The sequence below is a fragment of the Grampus griseus genome (genome assembly GCF_964374135.1).
Source record: "Grampus griseus genome assembly, chromosome: 20".
Classification (NCBI taxonomy): Eukaryota; Metazoa; Chordata; class Mammalia; order Artiodactyla; family Delphinidae; genus Grampus; species Grampus griseus.
In genome coordinates, this window is record NC_139014.1 from 27,422,569 (window position 1) to 27,448,142 (window position 25,574).

Sequence of the window (25,574 nt, forward strand, 5' to 3'; positions counted from 1 at the left end):
TTGTGAATTGTAGATTCAATGTTTACTCTCCTGTTTGCTTTTTGAGGATCAGCATTGAAGAAAGCATAAAATAACAGAGTGATGGCCTTCGATACTCTTACTATGACCAAGAACAATGTTGCTTTCAGTATTACAAATTAAACTAATTCCCAAAAGGGCTAGTAAATGAACACCTCTCTTGAATTTCTCTTCTAGGTTAATGTTGACAAAGTTTTCTGCTCATCCTGTACTTGCTGCATTCTCCCCTGTTCTGTCCAGTATAGTAGCCACTAACCACATATAACTGTTTGAATTTAAATATAAATTAATTAAATTAAAAATTGAGTTCCTCATTTGCACTAGTCACATTGACAGTGTTCAGTTGGTGGACATGGCTAGTGCCTGCTGTATCAGACTGTGCCTAGTGAACATTTCCATTACTGCAGGAAGTTTCATGAGACAGAGCTGCTCAAATCTCCTGGCCTGCCCTTGTCTCATGAGCTTGTTTTCTACTTAAGAAAGATGATTGAGGCTGTTCTCCTTCTATCATATTCATGTTTTTCTGGGCTCAGAGGAAGATTTTTTTTCTCATTTATGAAGGTTTATGCCTTTATTTTGGTTCTCTTAGAACTTGTGTTCCATTTGTTATCTCTTCTCCCTAGTATCTTCATTCCTTTGAAGTTAGAGCAGAAATAGAAAAGCCACAGATGGAGGTTAACTTGGAGGCTGCTGCTGAAGTCTACAGCATTTCATACTGACATTCCTGTGGAGATGGTCACCACTATCTGTCCTGTCTTCAGCTTTCCATATCTTGAAGCCAGTTTAGTTTCAGTGTTCATCAGGTTTACGGGGACAGAGTCATACTACTCACAGTCAACATAGTAAGCTATTAAGAGACTCATGTATACATCAGGATGTCATAGTACTCATTAATAATGAGAACAGTAACTGACAAGAAGACCACATATTATTGTCAGCTGGCCTGCCATAGATGAAATGAAATTTCAGATTATAATCAGAGGGTTTCAGTGTGCACGTGGGACCTTAGTGTGAAGACTTAATTCAGTTATCTTAATGTCATCTATCTTTGAGAGTTCAGAATCCACTTGTGTCTTATGCATGTATCTGTCAGGTGAACCTAATATCAGGCAGGCTAATACTGTTTCTTGGGAATGCTTTTTGCCACTCTTCCCCTCACCTTTTTAAAGCCTTCCAGGGGAACATTTTTCTTCTGTTTCTTTATTTTTTAAAATTCCAGGCAGATTATGATTAAATTGATTTAAGGGCCAGTTTCCCATTTCAGTCGTTCAGGCATAGGTTGAGAGACCATCTCTGTTGAGTTTTATTACTTTTTTGCTGCAATATTTGACTATATCTCAATGTTTTAGGCACCCTGGAGTGTACTGACTTCTTGTGTATTAATTACAGATTTCTGTTGCTCCAACACCAAATTTCTAGGCGGGTTTTCTTGTTGTGTAACCCCCAAATCTATATTTCTACAGCTGATCTGTTTCCAAAGTCTAGTCTCACTTCTAAATACAAAAATATCTAAATACATAGGTACTTCTATTGAGAAATTTATTATTAATTCCTCAGATCAAAAATATTAAAATTGAAGTTCTATTTTCAATACCCCTAAATCCTTCAAAAAGTATACAACCTTTTCAATTCCTTTTATCATTATGTAATCCCTCTTCAATTTTAACCACTTCTTCCTCCCCTCAGTTTTTTTAGTTATCAAATTTTCTTGCTTTTTTAGAGTCATATACTATAATGTTGATTGCAGCACCATTTACAATAGCCAGGACATGGAAGCAACCTAAGTGTCCATCAACAGCTGAATGAATAAAGAAGATGTGGCACATATATACAATGGAATATTACTGAGCCATAAAAAGAAATGAAATTGAGTTATTTGTAGTGAGGTGGATGAACCTAGAGTCTGTTGTACAGAGTGGAGTAAGTCAGAAAGAGAAAAACAAATACTGTATGCTAACACATATATATGGAATCTAAAAAAAATAAAAAAAGGTTCTGAAGAACCTAGGGGCAGGACAGGAATAAAGACGCAGACATAGGACTTCCCTGATGGCGCAGTGGTTAAGAATCCGCCTGCCAATGCAGGAGACACGGGTTCGATCCCTGGTCTGGGAAGATCCCACATGCTGTGGTGCAGCTAAGCCCATGTGCCACAACTACTGAGACTGTGCTCTAGAGCCCACGAGCCACAACTACTGAACCCTGCATGCCTAGAGCCCGTGCTCCACAACAGGAGAGGCCACCGCAATGAGAAGCCTGCTCACCACAATGAAGGATGGCCCCCTCTCGCTGCAACTAGAGAAAGCCCGTGCACAGCAACAAAAACCCAACACAGCCCAAAATAAATAAATACATAAATAAATTTATTTATTTTTAAAAAAGAGAAAAGACGCAGACGTAGCGAATGGACTTGAGGACACGGGGAGGGGGAAGGGTAACCTGGAACGAAGTGAGAGAGTAGCATGGATATATATATACTACCAAATGTAAAATAGATAGCTAGTGGGAAGCAGCTGCATAGCACAGGGAGGTCAGCTCGGTGCTTTGTGACCACCTAGAGGGGTGGGATAGGGAGGGTGGGAGGGAGACGCAAGAGGGAGAGGATATGGGGGTATATGTAAACATATAGCTGATTCACTTTGTTATACAGCAGAAACTAATACAACATTGTAAAGCAATTATACTCCAATAAAGATGTTTTAAAAAAATCCAAAAGAAACACAAAATGAATATCGTGGCAGAAATTACTAAGACCACTGAATCCCACTGAAATGGATTTGAAAAGGAAAAAATGTATTATGTCCTATTGCAGTAGTCTATTTCTGTGTATTTCCATTTGTGTGTGTGTGTGTGTGTGTGCCTGTCATTGGATCTTAAAAAAAAATTATCTTGCTTTTTTACATACATGATATCTACTCATTTCTATTCCCATTGCTTCCATTCCATTCTGTCTAGCCTACCTCAATAACCTCCAAATTTTCATCTTAATCTACCCTATTTTGTCTTTGCCTTCTGAACAGGAGCTTTGGTTTATGCATCTTTGTATCTGAAACAGATAAGTCATTATTGCAATAATCTGATTTTATTAGCTATTTAACACGTTAAACTACTTTAGTTGTTATATTTTAATCATTTAGAGTATTTATGTGAACTCTATTTTTTAGCGTGATGAACAAGTCTGGGGTGAATCGTGTAGTTTGGAAACGACCTCGGCTCACTCACAGTGGACCTGTGAGAAGGAGCACAGTCATTGACCAGATTCCATTTCTGGCAGTAGCAAGAGCACTTGGTAAGTAGGACTTAATATTTGGTGAAGTCATCTTGGATTTTCTATAATATATGGTGGTAAAATAAAAGAGAAGACTGAGAATTAAACCCTCATTTGGCACGTAATGAAGGTATAAATATGACATTATAGTAAATGATTGAAAACCTAATTATAGTAAATGATTGAAAACCTAATTAAAGTATGGGTTTCAGTGCCAATTGCTCTTTGATCATGAGTTATGTTCAATGTTTTGCTAGTTCCCATTTATTTCTAGGGAAGTAAATGTATGCCTAGGCTTGATGTTAGCCTTAAAACTATTTCTAAATGTCCTTCCCTACTTCAGCCCTTCATATTTCTCTTCAGAGCCTTCAAAGCTCTTTTTTTTCATTAGCTAGCAAAGTAAATTGTACATGACGAAATAAACATGCTTATTTTCTGTTCTACCTGGTTTTGAAAGGAAGCCTAGAGGATTATAGCTATAGAAATACCTTACCTTGGATGTACTAATTAAATTTTCTTCTAAGGAAAATTTCTTTTAGAAAACACCACTTTTTCCCTTCTCTCCTTCTTCCTCTAACAGATACTTGAGAACTGACTTGGTGCCAGGCACTGCCTTAGGCTTTGGAGAGATTATACAGATAGACTCTGCCCTCAGGGAGCAAGACTAAGTAGTTGGGGAGATGGGCAATAAAGAAGGAAACTTGTCCTGAAAGTAATATAACATTGCAAGTCAATTATACTTTAGTTTTTTAAAAAGTAAGCTTGTAAATGAAATAATTACAGGTTAGGAAATATGAAAGTCCTATGATAAAGAATAATTTAGAAGGTAAAAGCTATTTTAGATAGTGTGATGGAAATGATCCTTTTAGGAAGTGTTATTTTATCTGAGATTTGATGGCTGAGAAGGAGTTATTCTTGTGAAGAGCCTGTTGAATATTCTAGGCATGGTTCCTGAATTGGGAAACAGCGTGGCCTGTTGTAGGAATTATCAAAAGGCAGGAGTTAAGGAGGCAAACATGAGCCACAGATGTTTTCATTCTAGTCTAAGGGCACTGGGAAACATTGAAGGATATTAAGCTAAGGAGTAACATTATCTGATTTGCATTTTTAAAAGATCGTGCTACCTATCATGTTACTATCTTTGTTCATCTTTGGTGATCATATACATATAGTCCCAATATTCATGGAGCCTATAATCTAATGGGGAGAATAGATAATAAACAAGTGAGAAAATTATTTTAAAAAGCATTATAAAGGAATTAAACAGTATGATATGCCACTGATTGGTGGGAGGGATAGTGGGTAGCAGAGGAGGGCTACTTTGGAGAGGATGATTAAGGAACATTCTTTTATTTATTTATTTTTTAATAAATTTATTTATTTTTGACTCCGTTGGGTCTTCATTGCTGTGCGTGGGCTTTCTCTAGTTGCGGTGAGCGGGGGCTACTCTTCGTTGCGGTGCGCAGGCTTCTTATTGCGGTGGCTCCTCTTGTTGCGGAGCACGGGCTCTAGGCGCGTGGGCTTCAGTAGTTGTGGCACTCAGGCTCAGTAGTTGTGTCTCACGGGCTCTGGAATGCAGGCTTAGTAGTTGTGGCACACAGGCTTAGTTGCTCTGCGGCATGCGGGATCTTCCCAGACCAGGGCTTGAACCCGTGTCCCAGCATTGGCAGGCAGATTCTTAACCACTGTGCCATCAGGGAAGCCCAAGGAACATTCTTTTAAAAAGTGATATTTTGAGTGAGTAAGACCTAAAAGGAGGAGAAGGGGCCAAGTCAAAGCAAAGCCATAGCACTTGCAAAGGCTGTTAGGCAATTAGTGGACATTTGATTTTGGAGGGATGGTGGTGCGGGTTGTGTAGCATATATTCTTTTTTCCTACTGAATAATGCCCTGACTTCCTTTTGGGAAACTGTATCTCCCCTACTATGTGCAGTTTTAGTTTAGACATTCCTATTCAGGGTCCTTTTATAAAACATAAAAGGTCAGGCATATGGCCCCAGCTAGATCAGTTAGATTCCCTGTTCCATGATTTTGAGTTGTGAATCTAGAAAGGATAAACATTAAAAACCAAAAACGTGGTTGGAATGAATTCATCCTAGTGATACTGACCTCCTTTGGCAGTGCTCATTGATGTGGTTGGGTTTTCCTGCCTAGTTGTTTGGAATTGCCCTGTCTCCTTGCCTGGTTCTCCAGCTTCTTGTCTACTGTGTGAGCTACTTGATTTTCTTCTGAGTTGCCTTTTTGGCCTAGGTTAACCTGAGCTGGAAATTGTTGTTTGTTAGCAATGAATCCTAATGCAGAAAGGAAAGGACTTGCTGTCTTTAAGGACCAAGAATGAAGCCAGTGTGAGAGAGAGGAGGTAGAGATGTAAGATGAAGGCGGGGATGAGGACACTTGCCTGATTAAGAGGGTGGCGCAGGCTAAGGTAAGGAGTTTGGTGAAGACATTACCAGTGGTAGGCAAAAACTAAATCCTGCAAGGCTTTCTAGACCATGATAAGGAATTTTATTTTAAATGCTTTTGGGAAGGGATTGAAGAATAGGAGAGGAAGTAAGCCATAGTGGTTAAGAGGTAGCCTTTGGAGCCAAAATTCCTAGTTTCCAATCCCAGTGCTGTTATTTACTGTACAAACTTGGGCAAATTACTTAATATATTGTGGCACAGTTTTTTCAGCTGTAAAGTGGGGCCTGCTTCATACTGTCATGAGTATTGGGTAACTTAGCACGTGTAAAGTGCTTAAAATAGTGCCTGGCACATAGTAAGTGCTCTGTAAATGTTAGTTGTTTTTATTACTGTTGTGTACTGAAGTAGGGCAGAGACATGATCCAGTATGTTTTTAAAGGATCATTTTAGCTGATCCAGCTTGTTTTTAAAAGATCATAATGGCTAAAATTATAGGGTAATAAAATTGGAGGCCAGGGTCCCATTTAGGGACCTGTAGCAGTATTCTAAGCACTTTACATATTTTACAGATTTTTGTCTGCGTTTCCCAAGCCATTCATTCATAGTATACATGTGATATAATTGATCCTCCAATTGCTAGCAAGGAGAAAAAGGGGGCAAGGTGGATGACAGATAGTCAGCTGCTATTGACACTTCAGGTAGATGGTAAATTTCCAGTTAACTGTTGCCATTTGTAACATTAGTGAGCTTAGGAGGAAGGCATGGGAGGCAAGGAATTAATATTACTAAAGAAATAGAGGGAATTTTTGTGGGGAACTCAACACGGACTGAGGGCAAGGTCTTACTCCAGGTTCAAAAGTAAGGTGAACCTTCAGTTTAGAAAGTAGATGCCAATTTATTTTGTATATGTTAAGTGTGTGCGCGCCAAGCATTTCAAGTAAGCCTTGAAACCCTTAAGTGATTGTGGAGAGGAAGAGAAGGAACAGGTGATGGAGTGGCAAAAAGAGCAGAAAAACCAACTGGTTTTCCTGTTTCAGACATTCCTACTTAGTTCAGATATAGCTCTGGAGTAATTCAGACAAGAAGTAATTCAACCTGCTTGAATATCTTCAGTAATCTTTCCTTAATGTTTCAAAGTAGAAATTCTTGTATTATTAGACAATTCTGTGAGTTAAAATCTGCTTCCATGAAGCTTTCAGACAGGGCAGTGTACTTCCTTTTCTTTTTGCATAATGACAGTCATTTACCTATTCAGAATTGGCTAGCATGTTTCTCTAGGCTAATTTCAGACCCTTCATTATTCTTGTCGTATTCCTCTAGATGTTTCCTTCAATAAACGTGATTTGGGAATTGAGGACACTGCAAGATGTGGTCTGACCAGTTTGAAGTACAATGGAAATATTTAGTTCCTGCTACCTGAACATTGTACTTCTAATAATGGAGTCTAAGAATCCTGTCATTAGCTTTTTGTAATCTTAACACATTAGTTGGCTTATTAAGCTCAGATCTCTAGATATTTCTCTTATGAACTGCTACCAGGTCAAGATTCTCTTTTATGTACTCTGTTGGTTTTTATTGGGATGGTGTAAGGGTGGGGAAATGGAGACTGAATAATAGCATTAGATGAGTTGTTGGTGAAATGTATTTATCAATACAAAAGGTACTGATTAATAGATTGGTGTGTATTTAGAGAGAGAGATCTTGATTGATGTGATGCTGTTTTTCTTCTTAGCTTAGTTTCAACATTTGTTAACTACCTAGAGAAAGAAATAATGTGCGTGGTCCTCGATTTTGTATATTATACAAATATTCAAAAATACTTAGGCAGCAAGATATTAGCATTGTTTAACTACTTTTAGTTGCCAGAGAGAAAAAATAGTAATTAGAGAGTAGAGAAATCAGACACTTTGACTGGGTGATGACAGTTACCATCACTAATGAGGAATAGTTGGACATTGTATGCCTCCAGATGTGTGGTACACATATCCCCTATGTAGTACCCTGGTCAAAAATGCATAGCCTCAATCTAGATAAAGGAGGTTAAAGAAATGTTACAAGTAAAGAAAAAAAGAAGAAGAAAAGAAATGTTACAAGTATATGCTATTCCTGATCCTAGGCTGGATCCTATAAAGGATATTATTAGGCCATCTGATAATTCAGAATATGGATGGTAGATGGTATATTAGGTAAATATTATATTAATATAAATTTATGAAGCTGATAACTGCAGTGTCCTTATTCTTAGAAAATACACTTTGAAGTATTTAGGGATAAAGGACCATTATTTAAAATATTTTTTATATATACACACAGAATCTTTTTTTTTTTTTTTTCGGTACACGGGCCTCTCACTGTTGTGGCCTCTCCCGTTGTGGAGCACAGGCTCCGGATGCACAGGGTCAGCGGCCATGGCTCATGGGCCCAGCCGCTCTGTGGCATGTGGGATCTTCCCAGACCGGGGCACGAACCCGTGTCCCCTGCATCGGCAGGTGGACTCTCAACCACTGCGCCACCAGGGAAGCCCCAGAATCTTTATATATATGTAGATTGAAAACAAGCGAATGGGGCAAAATGTCAACAATAGATAAATCTGAGTAAAGATCGGTGTTCTTTGTCATAGTTTTATTTTTATAACTTTATACATTTGAAATGATCTCCAGATGAAATGTTTTTAAAAATAGGCTGGCAGGGACTTCCCTGGTGGCGCAGTGGTTAAGAATCCGCCTGTGAATGCAGGGGACAGGGGTTCGATCCCTGGTCTGGGAAGATCCCACATGCCGCGGAGCAACTAAGCCCGTGAGCCACAACTACTGAGCCCGCATGCCACAACTACTGAAGCCCACGTGCCTACAGCCCATGCTCAGCAACAAAAGAAGCCACCGCAAAGAGAAGCCTGCGCACCAGAACAAAGAGTAGCCCCCACTTGCCACAACTAGAGAAAGCCCGTGCACAGCAACAAAGATCCAATGCAGCCAAAAAAGAAATAAACTTAAAAAAAAATGGATAAAACCACATACAGAGTCCCCACTTCTTTGTGATTGTTTATTCATTCACCAAATATTTATTAAATGCCTGCTGTGTGCCAGGTATTGCTCTAGGTTCTGAGGATTCTGCAATGGACAGGTGAAAATTCCTGGACCCATGGAACTTACTTTCTAGTGAGGGGAAACAGATGATAAACTAAAATAAATAAGTAGAATATATATTGTGGTATATAGTAAAAAGTGCTAATGTGAAAAATAAAGCAGGAAACGTTGTGGGGGTGGGAGTGTAATTTTCAATGGGATTGTCAGGGGACTTCCGTAGTGGCACAGTGGTTAAGAATCCACCTGCCAATGCAGGGGACACGGGTTTGAGCCCTGGTCCGAGAAGATCCCACATGCCGTGGAGCAACTAAGCCTGTGCGCCACAACTACTGAGCCTGCGCTCTAGAGCCCACGAGCCACAACTACTGAAGCCCGTTGGCCTAGAGCCCATGCTCTGCAACAAGAGAAGCCACCACAATGAGAAGCCTGTGCACTGCAACGAAGAGTAGACCCCTCTCTCTGCAATTAGAGAAAGCCCACAAGAAGCAATGAAGACCCAACACAACCAAAAATAAAACAAACAAATAAATAAATGGGATGGTCAGAGGAGGTCTGAAAAGATGACATTTGAGTGAAGAGATGAGGCATCAAGGTCTGTGGGTGTTTGGGGCAAGATATTAGGCAGAAGGAACAACAAATATAAAGTGTCCTTTTTATGATTTTTTTTTTTAACTGAGCAGCTTGAAAGGTGGAGTTGCCATTAACTGATGTAGCAAAGACCAGAGTATATGTAGCAGGGGGAGGTCAGTTCAATTTTGGACAACTTACCTTCAAGGTGCTAATCAGACATTAAAGTGGTGATATCCATTGGGCTTCTGGTTATGAAAATTGACTAGGTGAGGGCCAGGCTAGAGATATCAGTCTGTGGCTGAATCAAGGGATTGAGTGTAGGTAAAAAAGGGGGGAAAAAAGAAAAGGGAAGGGTCCAGTGACTGAGCCCTGAGATACTGTCACTGTTAAGAGGTGGGGGCATGAATGGAAGAACAGGGAAAACAAGACTGAGAAAGAGCCACAGGTAAAATACAGGAAGGTTCAGGAGAGTGTCCTGAAAGCTAAGAGAAGAAACTGTTTCAAGAAGGTATTTCGTTATATGTCAGTTATACCTCAATTAAAAAAAAAATTTCAAATACTGTTGATAGTTCAGGTAAAGGAAAGACTGAGAAGTGACCTTTGGGTTTAACAATGTGAAAGTCATTGGTGACCTTGACAAAGTAGCTTTTGGTGGATATTGAGACCACAATCGTGACTGGAGTTGGTTCAAGAAAGAGTGAGAAGGGGAAACTTTGATATAGCAAGTTTTAGACACTCTTCCTAGGTTGGGAAGGAAGAGATGGGGCTTTAGCTGGAGTAGAAAGAATAGCGTCAAGAGAGGGTTTGCTACTGTTATTTTTAAAAGGGAAGAAATAATAACAGTTGATGGGAAAGATCGTCTAGACCAGGGAAAACTCCATGTAGGAGATAAAATACAATTGCTATAGTTATTTCCTATGACAATTACATTATTGTAACATAATTTTGTAAACAAATGTATGGAAATAAATGAATATTTTCATATAAAAAGACGTGGGAGAGATGGTTTTGTTTTAGTAATGGAAAAAAATTGCTTCTGCTTTTTCTCTTGATTTTATTTTTCTATCACATATTTTCTCAAATATCTTTTTTATTTTTTTAAACTTTATTGAGGTATAACTGACATACAGCACTGTATATAAGTTTAAGGCGTACAGCATTTAAAAGAGAATATCCTTTAGATTTGAACATTTAAGCTGAAAGAAATGCTTTGTCATATTACTTTTCCTGTCTTTATTTTGGCACTTGGGGGGAAAAAAGTTAACTATTTAAGTTCTAGCTTTCTTTTTTTTTTTTTTTTTTTTTTTTGTGGTACGCGGGCCTCTCACTGCTGTGGCCTCTCCCACTGCGGAGCACAGGCTCCGGACGCGCAGGCTCAGTGGCCATGGCTCACGGGCCCAGACGCTCTGCGGCATGTGGGACCTTCCGGGACTGAGGCACGAACCTGCGTCCCCTGCAGCGGTAGGAGGACTCTCAACCACTGCGCCACCGGGGAAGCCCTCTAGCTTTCTTTTTAAGTTTAACTTGTTGCATGGTAATTCTTATTGGCCCATAGTAAATTAAATTATAGAATTTAGCACCACTCTTATGGTTAATAGTCATTTTTCTTCCAGTTTTTTGGGAAAGAGAGAAGTTTGCTTATCAAAATTTGTACTGATGATGATCAAAATTACCTGAGTGCAAATGTAGCAAAGGTGTCTCCTAGTGGCTGTCCGATGGAATTGCATGTGAGTCTTGCAATTCATTTATTCATTGAACAGATATTTGAGTGCAGTATGTGCCAAGCACAGGGTCTTTGCCCTCATGGAAGCTTACAGTTTAGAGAGGGGAGAGGCATTCATCAAATGATCACAAAAAGAACTGAAACATTACAACTCTTAACTATTTGTATATCTGTTAGTGGGAACTTAAAATGGGAGTAGTTTACCTAACCGGAGAGGCCAGAGAAGTGATGTTTGAGCTGAGGTCTTAAGAATTACTAAAAGTTAATAGAAGAAGAAAATGTGTTCTAGGCATAGGAACTGCATTTGTGAACAGCTCTGTGATAGGAGGAGGCATGGTGAATATAAGGGACTCTGATGAAGGGTAGGTGGAACAAAGATATGGGAACAAGAGGCATAGATAAAGTCAGAAAATACTGCATTTTTATAGGCTGTGGTTAAGAGTTATGCAAGAGTAAACTATTGCAGAGTTGGGGTGGGAAACATAACTAGGTAGGGGTGTGTGTGTGTGTTTTAATTATGGCAAAATACATATAACAAAATTTACCATCTTAACCATTTTAAGTATACAGTTCAGTGGTATTAAGTACGTTTACATTGTTGTGCAACCATCACCACCGTCAATCTTAAATTTGTGTTTTAAAGAGATGATTTTGGTTGCAGTTTTGAGGATGGATTAGGTGAGGCAAAAGTTGCTGGGAAGCTCTCCACGGGAAGCCACTCACAGAGCTGGAGGGGGGTGGGGGAGGAATGTTGAAATTCCCTAGGATAAGGACCACTAGGTGTCCTGCACATTGCTGGCTGCAGTATGCCCCAGCAGCAAGCAGAGAACATACTGAAACCAGAAGAAAGGCCTCTTTCTCATCTGGTATCACTCCAGTGCCCCTATTGAAAACAAAAGGGAAATGGCCATTGAGCAGGCAACCAACCTCTGCCACAATGTTCAAGGCCCCTCCCTTTAATATATAGAGGAATGACATTCCTGTGATCCTATAATGGTGTACAAACACTAGGCCAATAATAAAATACTTAGTTCAATTCTGATTCTTACTCATTTGATCTCAGGTAAAGCCATGTAGATTACCTGAACTGGCAAAATAAGGGAACTGGCTCTATCTTCTGTTCCTAAATCTAGCTATGAATACAGATCATATGGTGAGTTCATTAAAAATTCAAATTCTAGGGACTTTTACCGGCAAATATAAAGCAACTTGAGCATCAAAACGATAACAGGAATAAGTTATAGTATAATGAGGAAAAAAAGAATCCCTAAGTCCATACTGGTACAAAAAGATTATAAAGAGGTAGAGAGAACAATGGAAAGTTCTTCTTTAGAGAAGACAACTAATAAATGTAGTTAGTGTCCTAATTCTATCATCAGTTTACAACCGTGACAATAGCACTTGATTCGTGCAAGAATCATTAATGAATGCTAAAATGTGGCATATTTTGGTGAGGAATAGGATATTTCACACAATCTCAAACTATCACTGTATAGATTACTTAGGGCATCTTTACAGTGCTGGTAGGCAGCACTTTAACTGAATGATCAGGCTTGGCATTGCCAATAATAGGACAGACTGACATTTTGTGCCTCCTAATGTGACATACTAAGAAGGCTATGACTTCAGCATTGTAGTATTCTGGCCAAAAAAAAAGTTTAACCTGAACACAAACCCTTATATCTAGCCTGCGGACACGAGGAAGCAGTCAGACAAATCCAAATTGAGGGTCACTCTGCAGACAACTGGCCTGGACTCTTTTGACAATTGTCTGTCAGTGTCATGAATGACAAAAACAAATCACAAAACCTAGAGAATTGTTCTGGGTTAAAAACAACTAAAAAATATGACAACTGAATGTAATGAATGATCCCTGAGTGGATCCTGGATATTAAAAAAACATTATTGCGGGAATTCCCTGGTGATCCAGGGGTTAGGACTTGGCACTTTCACTGAGGGGGCCTGGGTTCGGTCCCTGTTGGGGGAATTAAGATCCTGAAAGCCACGTGGTGCGGCCAAAATAAAAAAGGCATTATTGGGATAACTGGGGAAATTTGAACATAGATTTTATATTACACAATACTGGATCAACATGAAATTTTCTGACTGTGGCTACATAGGAGAATATCCTTATGCTCAGAAGATTAAATAGGAGATACATGTTATTGGGTTGGGAGATATAATATTGTTAAGATGGCATTTCTCCCTGAAGTAATCTATAGGTTCAATGCAATCGCATTCAAAACCCAGAATCTGGGGGGACTTCCCTCCTGGTCCAGTGGGTAAGACTCCACGCTCCCAAAGAGGGGGCTGAGGTTTGATCCCTGGTCTAGGAACTAGATGCTGCATGCATGCTGCAACTAAGCATTTGCATGCCGCAACTAAGAGTCCACGTGCCGCCACTAAGAAGTCCTCATGCCACAACTGAAGATCCCTCATGTTGCAACAAAGACCCAGTGCAGCCTAAATAAATAAGGTAATAATAATATTATTATTTTTTTAAATATATTTTTTTAATTTTTGCCTGCGTCAGGTCTTAGTCATGGGATTTTTGTTGCAGCATGTGGGATCTTTCGTTGCGGCACACAGGCTCCTTGTTGTGGCGCACGGGCTTCTCTCTAGTTGTGGCTCACGTGCTCAGTAGTTGTGGTGCATGGGCTTAGTTGCCCCACAGCATGTGGGATGTTAGTCCCCTGACCAGGGATCAAACCCGTGTCCCCTGCATTGGAAGGCGATTCTTAACACTGGAACACCAGGGAAGTTCCAGTAAATATTATGAAAAACAAAAAATAGAGTTTGGGAATTCCCTGACGGTCCAGGGGTTAGGACTCCATGCTTCCACTGCAGGGGGGCACAGGTTTACAGGGAATTAAGATCCCCCATGCCACGTGGCCCAGCCAAAAACTAAAAATAAACAAATAATTAATTTAAAAAACAGTTTCAGAAATTTAAGTTAGGAGAAATGTGCCTTTCTTCTGGAAATGTATTGAGGTTTAGTGAGAAAGAAAAAAGAGATTGGCAACATATTGGGGGCTAGTGATTTCGGAGTTGCGAGCTTGAGAGGACAATTTTGTGGAAAGAGTATACATATATATTGGGTATATATCCGTAGACATCTCTAGAAGGATACATAAGGACAATAGTTGTTCCCTAAGTGGAGAACCAGAAAGGACATGAATGGGAAAGGAGATTTTTGTATCTTTTGGTTTTCGTGCCATGTGAAATAAACAAGTAACTTATTTTAAAATATTTTCAAATTTATAACAATATTAATGTTAGTTTATATATGAGAAATTGTGACCCTTCTTTGAGGTCATATAGTTTGCATTAGATTCAAAATTGGAATTTCTTTTTTAACCTAGATTTTAAGTTTAGACATATTAAGGATTCTGCTTTATATGAATTTATGTTTTTACTTGGAGTGGCAATATTAATTTCAAATATTGGGGGGCAAATTGCTTTTGAAAGCTTTTAGCATCACATATGAACCCTGTAATTGCTATCTTAAAATTTATCTTAACTGTTTCCATCCATGTTCATTTTTATAGTTTCATCAACCAGGGAGTTTTGTTTTACTGGTATAAAGAAATAAATGTGTCTTTGTGAGGTGACCTGGATTATAATTAGCTTTTAGTGGTCATATGTGTTCTCTTTTGTTACTCTGAAGGATGAATTGCCCCTTTCAAGAGGCTGGTTTAGCAGTGAATTTTGCTATTTCAGAGTAGAGTAATTGATTTGAATTATTCTTTCCTTGGACTCTGAGCATATTTGGATTGGCCAGTATTTCTGATGAGAGGTATGATGACGTTTAAATAAGGAAAGGAGAGGACAAAGAGCTTCCTCTTGTTTAGCAAAAGTCAGACCTGCTTAACAGCGGCAAAAACAATTTATCCTCTTGTCTGAAAACCTTTTGCTCTTAATTAGGTCTTTCCCCAAAGTATTTCACAACAAATAAAAGAGGCGGAAATTAATGTTTTCTCCTTCTTGTCTCCTCCTTCCTGTTTTTGGACGCAGAAGAGTTTATATTGTCCTACTTATTTATCTTATGTATCACAAAAGAGTAGATGGTTTCTATAAATTTTTTTTTCTATTTCAGTTTTATTGATCTTTTAGATGACCTGAGTCAACTAAAGCTTCTTTTATGTTGAACATTTTGAGGTGTACATCTAATGCGTCTAAAAAGCAGAAGTGTTAGGCATTGTTTTATGTGGAGCTAATCAAGAAGGAAGATAATTATTTAAGAATCTTCTTTTACTGGCTCACTGAAAGGGTGAACTATTGATCTCCAAAGGCTAGTCATTGATCTCCAAAGGCTAGGTAGGTTAAAAGCATAAAAATGCTCATTTTTATCTCTGGAATTTTCTTCCAAGTGACTGGCACCCATCCTTTCAGTTTTGATGTAGGTATTTTCTTGACCTAGGGGGTTAACAGGAGGTTTTCAGTTAGCCACTAGGACTCTTATTTGTAGAGCAACGTCTCCACGTTTTATCTTTTTTTACAGTTATCTTAGTTAATCTTGGCCCTTCGCTCTTCCCCATACATTTTATTTTTTTCTACTTTTAAATATATTTTTTAAAATTTTTATTGGAGTATAGTTGATTTACAATGTTGTGTTAGTTTCTGCTGTACAGCGAAGTGAATCAGTTATACATATATCCACTCTTTTTTAGATTCTTTTCTCACGTAGGTCATTACAGAGTATTGAGTAGAGTTCCCTGTGCTGTATATAGAGTAGATCCTTCCTATACATTTTAGAATCAGCTTGTCAGATTCTACAAAAGTCCTTTTGGGATTTTGGATGGAATTACATTGACATTATAGGTTATTTTTGGAAGAATTAACATCTTCATAATGTTAACTCTTCCTATCTTTGATTATAGTTTATTTCCCCACTTATTTAGATAGTCTTTGGAATCTAATTGTATAATCTTGTCCATAAAAGATTTGCACACCTTTTATTAAATTTCGCAGTACCTGATATTCGGTTCACTGTTATAAATGGAATTGTTTAAAATTTTCCATTTTCCATTTCTTGCTATTATATAGAGATACAGCTGACTTTTATATATTGGGTTTGTATTTAACAACCTTGCTAAGTGTTCCTGTTCTGATAATTTATCTAACTTCTTTTTGGTTTCCCATGTAGAAATAAAATTATCTTCAAGTAATGATAGTTTTATTTTCTCCTTTCCAATTCACATATATCATTTATTTTTATTATCTTACTGTGTTGAGAAGAATCCCTCATATAGAATTAGAAGAGAAGTGGTGATAGAAGGCATACTTTTATCAGGTTCATAAGGGAGTTACCTTTTCAAATTTCTAGTTTGCTAAGAAGTCTTTTTTATTTTAAATCATGAATGGATTTTGAATGTTATCAAATGCTTTTCTGCATCTGTTGAGATGAACATGTAGATTTTCTTCTTTAATCTGTTGATATGATACTACTAGCTTGCAAATAATACTTCTTGCTTTTTCTGCCTCCTGCTCCCCAGGTGATTTGTGGAGCTATGATTTCTTCAGTGGTGAGTTTGTGGTGTCACCTGAACCAGACACAAGTGTCCACACTCTTGATCCCCAGAAGCACAAGTATATTATCTTGGGGAGTGATGGTCTTTGGAATATGATTCCACCTCAAGATGCCATCTCAATGTGCCAGGACCAAGAGGAGAAAAAATACTTGATGGTGAGAAATAACTCAATTCGATATTATTATCTACACATTGTTCTGGTACTTTTGTCAGGGGTCTTGAATATGAACTAAGGATGTTCACCTTGAGTAGATTTTTGCATTTGCCCTGGCTGTAGAAGAAAGTAAAATATAGATTTCTGAAGCTTAGTAGGAGAACAAGACAGGAAATAGATGAATGAAACTAGATAACAAAACATACAGCCACTGACTTCATTATGAGCAGCCCTTGACTTCCTGGCCTATGGAACCCTCACTGATCCTTCTTTTTATAAATTGAGATATAATTCACATTCCATAAAATTTACCTTTTTAAAGTATTCAGGTCAGTGTTTCTTAGGGTATTCTCAGAGTTATGTAACTCTCACCACTAATTCCAGAACATTTCATCACTGCCCCCAACAAACCCCATAACCATTAGCAGTCATTCACTATCACCCCTGTTCCCTGGCAACCACTAATTTTTTTTGTCTCTATGTATTTGCCTGTTTTGCATACTGCGTATAAATGAGATCATACAATATGTGGCCTTTTGTGTCTGACTTCTTTCACTTAAGCATAATGTTTTCAAGCTTCATTCATGTTGCTTGTATCAGTACTTTATTCCTTTTTATGACCGAATAATTTTCCATTGATGGATATATAACATTTTATTTATCCATCCATTCATCAGTCAGTGGGTACTTTAGTTGTTTCCACTTTTTGGCTATTTTGAATGATGCTGATGTTAACATTCATGTACAAGTTTTTGTGTGGACATGTTTTCAGATCTCTCAGGTATCTACCTAGGAGTGGAATTCCTGGGTCATGTGGTAACTCTATGCCACCTATATTGTTTTAGTCAATTGCAAACCTAGAAACAACCATCAATGAGAAAATTCTTTTCTTTCCTTCCTGGCTTGCTTAAAAGTTGATCTTCATTCTGAGCAATGACAAAGTAAGGAGATTTGGAAAGTGCAATGTTATTGAAGGCAAGGAAAGAGAGTGTTTTGGAGTAGTAGCCAGCAATGTCAAATTCTACAAAGAAGTAGAGGCAGATGGATGAAAACAGGGTATTGGGTTTTACATTTAGGATCTTTTATTATTAGTGACCTTCAAGGATGAAGAGTTTCGGTTGAAGTGAGGAGGGCATTAGCTAGCAGACTGGAGTGATGATGAAACAGTACTTTGTGAGCCTAGGAAATAGATGTAGTGAGTGTTAAGGAAGACAAGGGAATGTGCCATTGTTAGCTTGAAAAGATAGTGAGGGTCTTGAAAGCAGTTTTATAGTCTTACAAGAAAGATTGACAGAACAAGAGAAATAAGGGATGTTGATGGAATGAAGGTCCAGAGCACATCGAAGTAACTGGAATCAATGGCTCCTTGGAAAAGATTATCTTTTTCTAAGATGGGAGGAATGGTAAAGCTATATTTTGGGGTGATAAGGAGGCAACATGAAAGAACTTGTATTAAATTGCCTCCATTCATTCCCTCAACTAACATGTTAGGCACTAGGTACAAAGGAAGCAAAGGTGAATAGAATATGGTCCTTGCTTAGCATTTACCATATTATTACAAATAGGATATATAGCTAGCTATCAGTACCATTTGATTGTGAGTTGTTTAAAGATAAGAGTCATGTATCTATTCAATTTTACAAACTTGGGGCTAGCATGATGCATTTGGTCAGTGATGTCAGATATAAAAGAAAGATTAAATAAAATAAAGACTATTTTGTCTATTGGAGTTTGTTTGTTTGTTTGCTACGCCGGCTTGCGGGATCTTAGCTCCCCTACCAGGGATCAAACCTGGGCCCTTGGCAGTGAAAGCGCGGACTCCTAACTACTGTACTGCCAGGGAATTTCCATGTCTATTGGATTTAGAATTCTTTAATGATGAGAGAGGAAGAGAGAAACATTTCAGTGGCATGATGAAGCCAAAAGCCAGTTTTATTGGGTTGGGAGAACCTAAGTGTCATAAACACCTAAGTGTTTTTAGAATGAGTATTGAAGGAAGCATTCATCTAACAATATTTATAACAAGTGTTGAGAACTGAGAGGGAGAAGATAGGAAACTTATGAGGACTGCCTAAGGAAGTTTCATGGATGAGAGTGGTATTTGAGCAGGTCTTAAAGGTGGAGTTGAATTTACCAGGTAAAGAGATGAAGCGAGGAGAGTGAAGCTTTCCAGGCAAAGGAATAGAATGTGTAAAGTCAGAGGGAAGAGACAAGTACAGCACATTCAGATTTCACAAGTAACTTGATGTGATTCGAAGACAGGAGGCAAAAAGGTTTTGAATGGTCTGTTATGAAGTTAAGTCTTAATAGTCAGGTAGTGGAAAGTATTGAAAAGCTGCATTTTAGATACGCATTTTAGAAAGCATACTCGTGGCAGGGTGGAATAGAGGGCAGATGATAATGGATGTGAGAATTCTATTTATTAGGAGGTGTAGGCAAAACATCTTGCCCCTTACTAAATTAAACTGATGCAAAGTTGGCAATGAAAGAGAATGGGTGTCAGCAGTGAGTGATTAGTGAAGAATCCCTGAGAGAAGGTGAATTTTGATGAATGGAATCATATTTATAAGGTCTGTCTCTGCGTCTCTTCACATGTTGATTCCTATTGACAGTATCTGATTTGATTTTAGTTTTATTAATTAATTAATTAATGGCTCCCTTGGGTCTTTGTTGCTGCACGCGGGCTTTCTCTAGTTGCAGTGAGCGGGGGCTACTCTTCATTGTGGTGCATGGGCTTCTCATTGCAGTGGCTTCTCTTGTTGCAGAGCATGGGCTCTAGGCATGAGGGTTTCAGTAGTTGTGGCATGCGGGCTCAGTAGTTGTGTCTCGTGGGCTCTAGAGCTCAGGCTCAGGAGTTGTGGCACATGGGCTTAGTTGCTCCACGGCATGTGGGATCTTCCCAGACCAGGGCTCAAACCCGTGTCCCCTGCATTGACAGGAGGATTCTTAACCACTGCACCACCAGGGAAGTCCTGATTTTAATTTAATTTATTTATTTATTTGTTTGTTTGTTTATGGCTGTGTTGGGTCTTCATTTCTGTGCAAGGGCTTTCTGCAGTTGCGGCAAGTGGGGGCCACTCTTCATCGCGGTGCGCGGGCCTCTCACTATCGCGGCCTCTCTTGTTGCGGAGCGCAGGCTCCAGACGCGCAGGCTCGGTAGTTGTGGCTCACGGGCTTAGTTGCTACGCGGCATGTGGGATCTTCCCAGACCAGGGCTCGAACCCGTGTCCCCTGCATTGGCAGGCAGATTCTCAACCACTTGACCACTAGGGAAGTCCCCTGATTTTAATTTTTAAAAAAATATTTATTTATTTGGCTGCACCCGGTCTAGTTGTGGCTTGTGGGATCTAGTTCCCTGACCAGGGATAGAACCCTGGCCCCCTGCATTGGGAGTGCAGAGTCTTAACCACTGGACCACAAGGGAAGTCCCTGACTTGATTTTTATTAATGGATCTATTAGGCTTCCTCTTTGGAAGCTGCTGTTATGTTCCAAATGAAAATTTTTGCAAGCTTGAGCTAAAGCAGCAATGGATTAAAAAAAAAAAGAAAGAAAAAGAAAACATATGCACATACAAGCCAAAAAGAAATATGGGACTCCCCTGGTGGGGCAGTGGTTAAGAGTCCGTCTGTCAATGCAGGGAACACGGGTTAGAGCCCTGGTCCCGGAAGATCCCACATGCCGTGGAGCAACTAAGCCCGTGCACCACAACTACTGAGCCTGAGCTCTAGAGCCTGTGAGCCACAATTATTAACCCCTGTGCCACAACTACTGAAGCCCGCGCACCTATAACCGGTGCTCCACAACAAAAGAAGCCACCGCAACGAAGAGTAGCCCCCGCTCGCTGCAACTAGAGGATGCCCGCACGCAGCAATGAAGACCCAACACAGTCATAAATAAATAAGTAAGTAAGTAAGTAAATAGAAATGTAGATGTTAAAAAAAATACATAAGTGGTAGAACTGACAGAACTTGGGTTTTAAGGAGGGAGAATATTATGACACCCCAACTTCTTAGTGGTGGCTGGAAGCTGTTATCAAGAAGAAACACATTATTTTGTGGGGAGGGAGGGATAATTCATATAGGCATGTTGAACAGGACATGCCTTTGGTTCATCTAGATAGATATTTTCAGTAGGCAGTTACTGAAAGGCAATGCCTGGAAATGCTAATTTCAGTGTTAACGGGAGTTAAAGTTGTGACAATTTATGACATCACCTAGTGAGACAGTAGGGTGGAAGAAAAGGACACAGTGTTAACGGCGGCCCAAATCAACAGAATCCGTGGGCTGAGGGAAAATGCAAGTAAGGTAGTAGAAATGGCTTATGTAGATTTCTTTTTTACGGAGCTTTGCTGGGAGGGAAACAGGCACACTGAAAAAGGGAAAGGTAAAGGAGTCCTTCAGTGAGTTCTCAGTGAGCTAGTATTTGGAGAGTGGTGCAACACGTACACTGGGGAATGTAATAGATTCATGGATTACAGATTAATGCTGCCTTTCATCAATTGTGAAGTGCATATTTTTTCATATTAGAAAGGGGGGAACAAAGCAATGTTTAAAAACATCTTTACAAAGTGGTACTTTTCTTGCGAATGCAAGGATGGCTTAATATAAAGATTTTAAAGGAGCTGAGAGGAGTTTTTTGCAGTTTGCCATCATTAATGTGTTGGAATACTGTAATATGACCAAGATCAGACAATCCCAAATAAAAATGATTCCCTGTTTCCCAAGGAAAGAATGAAAAAAGCCCAGTTCTTTATCCGGTTTCAATATATAAACTTGAGGCATATAGCTGACAGTTAAATGACATATACGTTATATATTTTTTTAATAAAGTGCTTATAGTATGGTAGTACATTATATATTATTACATAGTGTACATTATAGTACATTAATATTTTGTACTTACAATACATTAATATATGCATTTTTTAAATTAGGGTATAGTTGCTTTACAATGTTGTGTTAGTTTCTGCTGTACAATGAAGTGAGTCAGCTATATGCATACATATATCCCCTCCCTCTTGGACCTCCCTCCCACCCGCCAATCCTGTCCATCTAGGTCACTACAGAGCACCGAGCTGAGCTCCCTGTGACATTAATATATTTTATTACATTACATAAAATAACATATTAATTAAAATTTTTTTCCCCTTATAGTTCATGACACATTTCTTTTTCAAACATTTCCACTCATTTTCATTATTCAGTTATTTCTAGAGGTATTTTTTAAGATAAGTAATTCTTTTCTGGAGCACATCATTTTCTTTTCTGTTCTTTGAAACTTAGCAGTTATTAAATCCATGTATGATGCTGTAAGTTTTATTCCAAGCCACATTTATTTGTATAACACAAGTTCATTTAATTTTTTTTTGTTTTTTTACTCTGTTTGTATGTATTTAATCTCTATACTATAACCACTCATTGTATTGCTTTTTTCTTCATAGGAGTGACATTAGCCATTTATATATCTATAAATGGCTATGTGTGTATATATATGTCAATATATATACATATATCTATGTATGTATATATATATGTCAATATGTATACATATATCTATGTATGTATATATATATGTCAATATGTATACATATATTTAATGACCACTTTTATTTCCTTGTCTCTGAATTTTGTTCATATCCTTTGACAGTTTTTATGTTGGGATTGTCTTTGATTTGCAGAAGCTCTTATTTTAGGAGGAAATTGGCCCTTTGCAATGAGTATTTTTGCCATGTGTGATTATTTCATTTGTGAATTGTTTATCTATTATAACTTGATATTTACTTCCCCTTTTTAGATAACTTCTGTATAACTTTTCCTGAGTAAGTTTACAATGAAGACCAAGTTTGCTACCAAAAAGATAAAAATACAGGTGAAACTTAACCACAGGATAAGACCTTGTCTTATTATTTTTTTAATTCAGAGCAATACTGTTTTAGCATAGTTATGGGGTTTGTGGATAAAGTTTGAAATTTTAATTGTTTATGTAGGCCATGTTGAACACGTGATTTTTCACTTGATACAGGTGTAGTGGCAGCAAGGTCTGAGTTGTTATCTTCCTTCTTATTCTTTTAAAAACAGGGTGAGCATGGACAGTCTTGTGCCAAAATGCTTGTGAATCGAGCTCTAGGCCGCTGGAGGCAGCGTATGCTTCGAGCAGATAATACTAGTGCCATAGTAATCTGCATCTCTCCAGGAGCGGGCACTCAGGGAGATTTCACCAATGAAGACGAGCTCTATCTGAACCTGACTGATAGCCCTTCCTATAATAGTCAAGAAACCTGCGTGATGACTTCTTCTCCGTGTTCTACACCACCAGTCAAGGTACACAGTTCTCTAGAATTTAAGTTGTAATAGAATTTCTCTGTTAGTATTACCTGAAAACAGTTTTCAGATTCTTTATATAATAGAATTTCAGATTTGAGCTACCGTCAAGAAAGTGATAGATCTTTGCCATGTAACTTATTGTCAGTAGGCCATCTACACATAGGTACTATACTGAATGCCAGCTGTATGTAGAGCACCTAATAGAAAAGTGATTAGATATGGCCCCTGAAGAATATTAACAATATTAATATTTGGAACTTATTGACTCCCTTCTGATAGTATGAAAGTTTGTAAGCATTTTTTATGATGCACTTCCATATGTGGTATTTCATTTGAACCTCATAACCCTGAAAGCTAAATAGTGCAGATGTTATTCCATTTTATAGATAATATAACTGAGATATTGAGCAGTTTGAATAAGATCATACAGAATCAAGACTGAACTGGACCTTAGGATATAAGACTTTAGAACTGGTTGTCTATTAACATGGATAAGAAACATCATTCCTATTTCTTATCCATGTTAATATTGAATGAATTTAAGATGTGCTGTGAAATAAACAAGTTTAAATGCTACTGTATTTCCCTTTTTCTGATTTCATCCCAATTTTTTCCTGCTAATAATTAGTAATATGGATAACTGTTTTGATATACCTGGCCTTCTGAGAACGTGCTTTCAGAAGAATGACCAATAAAATGGGAAACACAGTGGAATTTTTTTTTTTTTTTTTTTTGCGGTACGCGGGCCTCTCACTGCTGTGGCCTCTCCCATTGCGGAGCACAGGCTCCGGACGCGCAAGCTCAGCGGCCATGGCTTACAAGTCCAGCCGCTCCGTGGCATGTGAGATCTTCCCGGACTGGGGCACGAACCCGTGTCCCCTGCATCGGCAGGCGGACTCTCAACCACTGCGCCACCAGGGAAGCCCCCACAGTGGAATTTTATGTCATGTATTCAGGCAGTTTTTTAAGATGTTCAAAGCTACACAGTACAAAGAATTTATTTAATTTTGGGTATTGTGATCCTATATGGAGTACTTGGAAGTTTACTATTACCACTTTCCTATCTTTTACTTCACTATATATATGGCAACTTAATTTTCCTTACATGGACTCTTCATTTAGAAATTGACAAATTAATATTTTATGCTTATTTTCTTAAAAGAATTTCTTGTCAAAGCTTTCTTTGCTTTGAAAACTCTTGAATAATAATGCAGATTGAAATCTTTTAAAGTCTCTTCATTCTCTTTGAGTGTTATGAAGGAGCTTATGTTCATTTGAGAATTCGCTGGTTTCTGTATTTGAATGTATTCATTACTTTCGTGTTTCCTAATGTGTTTGTATTTGAATAACTGAACTTTAGGCAGTACAGAGAAGGAGGCGTTAAGGTGGAGGTAAGGATGAGGGGATAGAAGATATTGTGATAGGAATAAATACTCTTAATATTGATCTCAAAACTTATTGCCGTCTGTGGATTGGCATTAGTAAAATTGAACATAAATTGCACCTAGAAATAATTTTTAAAACATACTTTAAAATTCTGAAAAATAATGATCTAACAATTTTACTAAAGTAAAGCTTAGGAGATTTATGTATGCACTGACTTATATGTAGGCGTGGTTGTTTGTTAACCATCTGGCCCCACCTAAATATGAAAGAATATTTAGAGCCGTTCAGAACAATCAGTATTGTTGGCTCTGGCCTAAGAAGTAAATAAAGACAAATCTCTGCCCCAAAGATTGTGTTTTGTTTGTTTATCTTAACCATGGCTACTCACAAGTATCTCTGATGTATTTCATTGTTACAGTAATCCTATGTTTAGTAACATCTAGATATAAATGACATTTTGGTTGATTTTGAATGGTTTTTAAGACCTACCCACATTTAGACTAGGCACTTGAGACTAGGTTATCTATCTATAGACATGTGAACTTCTGTTTGAATCTAAACAGAAGATTCAACTTCTGTTTGAATCTAAGCTAAATTGGTAGTCAAATCCTTGTTTTCGGACAGATAATAGTAGAAATACTTCTGTTTGTGATATATTACTATGGCACAGATTTCTTTATCCTTTCTTTAGGGCAAAACTAAATTTAGCTGTTTTTTAAATAAGCCAAGAGCTATAGGAAGGAGGAATTAGGAAAAGAGTTCTTCCAGAGGATTAACACTTAGTTTCAGTTGTGTTCTAGACACAACTTGTAATTAGTTGTTTACTGTTGGATTGTAAAATATATGGAGCTCTCAAGAAAGCTGATCTCTGAAGTAGTGAAACTTTTAAAGTGTGAGTTTTTAGGACGTAACCTCTCAATATCACAAGTGTTTTATGAGCATGTAAGAAGGCTTAGCAATACAGTAGTCATTAATCTGGGATGAGACTAGGAAGTCTAGGCAGTTGCCTGAGCTAACAGATGCAATGTATTTCCACAGAATGCCAATAAAAAGAGAAGGAAAAGTTCAAGGAAAAAGTGGGGGAAGAAAAGCCAATGCACCTGTAGTATCAG

The 25,574-nt window shown here is 38.3% G+C and overlaps 1 protein-coding gene across 1 annotated transcript in view; it reads left to right on the forward strand.

The window, feature by feature from the left end:
* PPM1D (protein phosphatase, Mg2+/Mn2+ dependent 1D) overlaps nucleotides 1-25,574 on the forward strand; it is a 54,028-nt gene that overhangs the window by 25,089 nt on the left and 3,365 nt on the right. Inside the window, exons 3-5 of the mRNA XM_082678826.1 lie at nucleotides 3,183-3,307; nucleotides 16,563-16,753; nucleotides 22,831-23,073. Of these exons, the coding sequence (XP_082534952.1) occupies nucleotides 3,183-3,307; nucleotides 16,563-16,753; nucleotides 22,831-23,073 (559 nt within the window). The remainder of the gene's footprint in view (nucleotides 1-3,182; nucleotides 3,308-16,562; nucleotides 16,754-22,830; nucleotides 23,074-25,574) is intronic.